This window comes from Salvelinus fontinalis, chromosome 2 (genome assembly GCF_029448725.1).
Source record: "Salvelinus fontinalis isolate EN_2023a chromosome 2, ASM2944872v1, whole genome shotgun sequence".
NCBI lineage: Eukaryota > Metazoa > Chordata > Actinopteri > Salmoniformes > Salmonidae > Salvelinus > Salvelinus fontinalis.
The window spans coordinates 82,003,456-82,008,438 of record NC_074666.1 but is presented as its reverse complement, the minus strand read 5'-3'; the positions used below and the strand labels follow the sequence as shown (position 1 = coordinate 82,008,438).

The following is a 4,983-nucleotide window of genomic DNA, read 5'->3' as shown; positions in this document are numbered from 1 at the left end:
ACACAGACAAACAGCAGCTAGAGTTTTCAAGTGAGGCCGTGTTTACATTTGAGATAAAAAGGGGAAAGGGGATGCCTAGTCAGCTGTACAACTGAATGCCTTCAACTGAAATGTGTCTTCCGCATTTAACCCAACCCCTCTGAATCTGCCTTCATCAAGAGGGGTGCTGAAATTGACTTTTTTAATGAGAAAAGGTGCATTAATTGAAGGTGCCAACACATTTTATAGTCGGCATAAGAATGTTTTGCTGTAATCTGCAACTCTCTCGAGAGGGTCAGCCTTTAGTTAGTCAGTTAAAAACAAATAAAATGTATTTATAAAGCCCTTCTTACATCAGCTGATGTCACAAAGTGTTGTACATAAACCCAGCCTAAAACCACAAACAGCAAGCAATGCAGGTGTAGAAATACCAAAAATCTGTTTTCAATATATTTCCTAAAATTGAATAATATACCACTTGACCATTGTTTCATCGACGAAGAACATTGCTTTATTAACTAAGATCTTCACATTTAATTTAGATATTTGTGCTATAGTTTTTATGTAGCCTAGGTTCCAGGTGTTGGTATTTTCCCTTCTGAAATACCAAGATAATTACGTAATTTTTTCCAGTAAAATAGGGTGTGGCGTGATGCACGTCCTTACGTGCGGGGAGGCGCTATAAAGGGTTGTTTTCTACTTTGCAAGCTAAACAATCTCCATTTTGTGAGAGCCTTTCAGCTGACTAAAACGTCGTCCCAGTGAAAAGGAAGATTTAAAGAAAGAAAAACAAATTAAGCAGACCAGTCTATCGCTAACCAGTTATTATCCGAAAGGAAAGGAAATCTTATCGTATGTCCGCTATCCAGAACCTCCAAACTTTCGGTAAGACATTTCAACCATCTCGGCAAACGCGGGGTCGAAAAAGTGGGGGAAGGGCTGTTGCTAACGTTAGCTAGCATTTGTAAGAATTTTGACGGCGTTCCAACGAAATATAACGTTTTGATTTTAATATGTTCATGAAAAATCTGGTTATTTTATAGAGAACATTCTCCCCCGATTACAAATAAGTTATATTAATAGCATTTTTGTTTTTTTGCGAATGTTGGCCAATATCCATCAGACTTCAACTAGGCCGAAGTTCACTTCCTTTTTTTAGGCCCGAACGCGGATTTGTAGCCGGTATATCAAACTAGTCTATTGTGGAGACATTGATCAATGTACAATACCGATTTGGGAGTAACTCGTTCTTACTGTCGGTTGTCTTTCTGGCACTAACGTTAGCTATCAATAATGGACCGATTATAAATTTATATTTTTGCCTTTGTCTGTGTTTTTCGACCCTGCCGGGAAGGTCTTTTCGGGTGAAGAGTAAACTATATTTTAAGGGTTACGTAAATGGCCAGATCAAATAATGTAGCCCCGCTGAATTGTTGGTTTCTCTAACATTCATTACTTCCTTTCGAAATTTCTGCTTGTTTTCCCGGAATGATTGTCTATCTGGGCTGGGCCATTCGACATTCTCCCATGTCACTAATCTCAATATTCCGAATAAATATAGGTTTGAGCAGATTAGCAGCCTACTCTCATTGGGATTTTTTTCCCCCTCTCTGTAATCCCATATTCCATGTAATTTGCTGACAAGCATCTGTGCAGGGTTTTACTTGGGCCTGAGCCTCGTGGCTAAGACGTTACGTCACCAGTTCATCGGCCTGGATCTTTTGTTAGCTAGGTCAAACTAACCACTACCATTTTAGTTATCACTTTAGGTTGCTTCTTTGTAATTTTACATGACAGATGTTTGTTTTGAATTGTAGTGTGACTTGTTTTTAAATGGTGTCCTCCCCACAGACCCATTTGCTGATGCAACTAAGGGTAATGACAGGCTCCCATCTGGGACTGACGACTACATCCACATAAGAATCCAGCAGCGTAACGGCAGGAAGACTCTGACCACGGTCCAGGGCATAGCCATCGACTATGATAAGAAGAAGCTAGTCAAGGCCTTTAAGAAGGTATGTTATGGCAGGGAGTTTATACTAGGAAAGATCCATGTTTTGTTCTACTGGCCTTTTGACAACTTCTGCTTTGTCAACAGAAATTTGCCTGCAATGGGACAGTGATTGAGCACCCAGAGTATGGTGAAGTGATTCAGCTGCAAGGTGACCAGCGCAAGAATATCTGCACATTTCTGATTGAGGTAGGTTTGACTCTTGTTCCTATTATAGCACATTGCACCCAGTGTATAGTACACACAAGTGTGGTGTATAAGATGGCTCTCATAGAAAAGCCCCTGTTTGTAAATGTTCAGTGACTAGAGTTCAAAGTTCCTTTGTGTGATGTCTCTTCTGCCCTCATCCCACTTCCAGATTGGCCTGGCGAAAGAGGAGCAGCTCAAGGTCCACGGATTCTAGAAGCTCTCAGCAGCCCCCTCTCCCCTGGTTGTGATACTTCTCTCCCCCGTGCTGCAATCACCGCATCCCCTTTAAGATAATGAATACCTCTGAATTGAGACTTTTTACTACCAGTTTAACTCTCCCCTCATACGGGAGCAGTCCAGTGCAAACATGGACAAACGGCTTGACAGATGTGGGATGAGTGGTGATTTAGTTTTTTTCCTTACATTTTTTAGTTTGCTGTGTGACTGGCACAATTCCATGTAACTCTTTTTGTTTTGTACAAGTTTCAATAAAATGATCAACCGCCACCTCATGCGGAATCCTGTTGTGGTTGCGGGATTTGGGGGTTGGTTAGAATAGATAAGGGTAGTTCAGTTTGGGGAGAAGCAGTTCCAATGTATTGTGGGGCTGCATGCTTTCCATGTTATAGCAGAGTGTTGCTGAAGTTCTGACCAGCGCAGCCCCATCTCCCATCTACAAGGTTGTGCTTCTTCCTTTAAAAAAAGTCAGCCATGTTAGGATTGACGCTGGGCTACCAACTGAAAATGGAGTGGGGGAGACTTGTTTATAAAATACCACATTTTATTCAATAAATATTTGAAATTGACAGCTTGTTTTCATGAGGTACAATTATTTAATCTTAATAGCTGGGTTTGCAATGACATATTCCACTATGCATACAAAATGGACCATACCAAGATTGATGTATGATAATTTGGTCAATATTGACGTGTTGCAAAAAGCCAACTGCTTATTGTACAGGACGTGGCGTCTTGTAGAGAATAGGGCAGTACGTGGGGATGAGTGCCTTTGCATACTAGTGCTGATGGCTGCTTTATTGATGTTTACCGCCCTTTGAATGCACTGTCTCTGGATTAGATCTGCTAAGTGTACAAAGGAAAAGCGGTATGGCTGGAAGTGAACCGCTACATGCCACAGGTTCAGCTAGTGTCTTCACCTAGGTTGGGAGGAGGATCTGGCTGTTCATGCAGGCTCAGGTCTTGACTCAAAATGCGTGGGGTGGCCCATTTGATGCATGATCAATATGGGTGCAGTGTTGAGTAGCAGTTTAAAATCCCAAAAAGCTGGACGTTACAGGATAGCCACATAGCATCGCACTGATCAAATAAAGTGGCTCTCCACCCCTGCTCCTATTTCTTTTGTGGCAGTGGGAAATACTCTAGTGCTGCATGGAATTACTTTTTCTCTGTGGCTGTGCAGATACCATCAGTTAATTTGATGCTATCTAACGAGGTACCATCTACCCAATCTGTCCTTCGCACCATATGGGGATTTCCTTTGAAAGCGTACCAAGCCAGTTATTCTATTAGTTATCACTGCTTTAAATCAACCATTTGTTTCCTGCATGTTCTTTTTTTTTTTTTACAATGGGTAGACCGATGGGAGACATTTTACACCAGGTGGTTTTCTCAGATTTAGGCCTTTAATGTATGTGTAAAGGAAACGCAGTTAAGACAAGGAGAAAAAAATCCTAATGGTGCAGTTTCAAACACTGCACAACTTGGTAAATAGTCAACGCTATATTTCTGTCTTCATGTGACGCTGTTTGGACCTGCCAGCGCCAGACTGCATGACGCAGCTCAAATACGCCAAACCAATGTGCTGTTATACTATGCATTCTCACTTGGGGGCACTATAACAGCAGAGTTTAAATTTTTTTTTTTTTTTTAAATAGACTTTAATCAATGCCAGCTTCAGTACTCGGTGTTACAAATAGTCTTGAATTGCTGTTGCTGTAATTTCCAAATTTTCCCTATCCATAATTTTAATCTGCTTTGGGTTTCACATTTTCTACACTTAGTCAAATCGCAGACTCCAGGGCCTTTCCAGTGTATTAAGCTGCATTCGTAACCAGGTGGGAATTCAACTGTTGGGAAGTCATAAATACCAGTTGGATGCATTCATGTGCTTTGAACTCGTTGAGAAATGCAGATTGCCTAATGGCTAACAAGCTGTGTAAACCATGAACTGAAAGTACAGCTATCTCACTTGTAAACAAATTATAGTGTTAAAAAACCTAATGAATTCCTTTTTATAAATGTTTTGTTGCGTTTGCCGAAAATGCTGTTATGGAGGTCATTTTCTTTGTAGGTGATGTCAGAGGTCAGCATGTGGGAGCTCAGGATGATGGACGAGTTTCCCACTGGTAATTGCCAGTTGGAGGGTTGTTCAAGTAGTTTTTCCCTGTTGTACATTGTGGTAAATTGCTACTTGGTTCCGAACGCAGCGTTGGGTAGGAGGAGGGCAATTCCACGGTAACAGAGTGATGCTGAGACTCGCTTTAAAATGTAAAACAAGCAAAAACCATTGATTGCGAAGTTTAACAAACTATACACCTATATGCAGAAGTATACTTTTAACAATTGCCTCTGAAAATTGTACTAAAACACATTAACTTGAACAGTGCAGATGCAAAGTTTGGTAACAGAATGACTGTAAAATCTCCCTCAGTTTTTATGTGACCACATTTCCAAAAATGGTTAAATATCTAATCCGAATTAAGATTCAAACATGTTTGCAGAAATAATTGGGTGTCATCATGTAACATGGGGGGGGCTCTGTTTTAACAAATCTAACGCAATGG

General features: G+C 40.8%; 1 protein-coding gene across 1 annotated transcript; it reads left to right on the top strand.

Annotated features, from left to right (window-relative positions):
• Nucleotides 1–673: 673 nt before the first annotated feature.
• LOC129828861 (eukaryotic translation initiation factor 1-like) lies at nucleotides 674–2,985 on the top strand. The gene is made up of 4 exons (XM_055890124.1): nucleotides 674–864; nucleotides 1,831–1,994; nucleotides 2,078–2,179; nucleotides 2,349–2,985. Exons 1-4 carry the CDS (start codon nucleotides 834–836, stop codon nucleotides 2,391–2,393), a joined length of 342 nt encoding a protein of 113 aa, XP_055746099.1. The 5' UTR covers nucleotides 674–833; the 3' UTR covers nucleotides 2,394–2,985.
• The last annotated feature ends 1,998 nt before the right edge of the window (nucleotides 2,986–4,983 follow it).

Bases quoted from the DNA above. Each gene is read 5' to 3' on its own strand.
- LOC129828861 (XM_055890124.1), top strand. From the start codon at position 834: ATGTCCGCTATCCAGAACCTCCAAACTTTCG. The intron at 1,995-2,077 runs GTATGTTATGGC...CTTTGTCAACAG, and splicing joins TAGTCAAGGCCTTTAAGAAG to AAATTTGCCTGCAATGGGAC. The intron at 2,180-2,348 runs GTAGGTTTGACT...TCCCACTTCCAG, and splicing joins TCTGCACATTTCTGATTGAG to ATTGGCCTGGCGAAAGAGGA.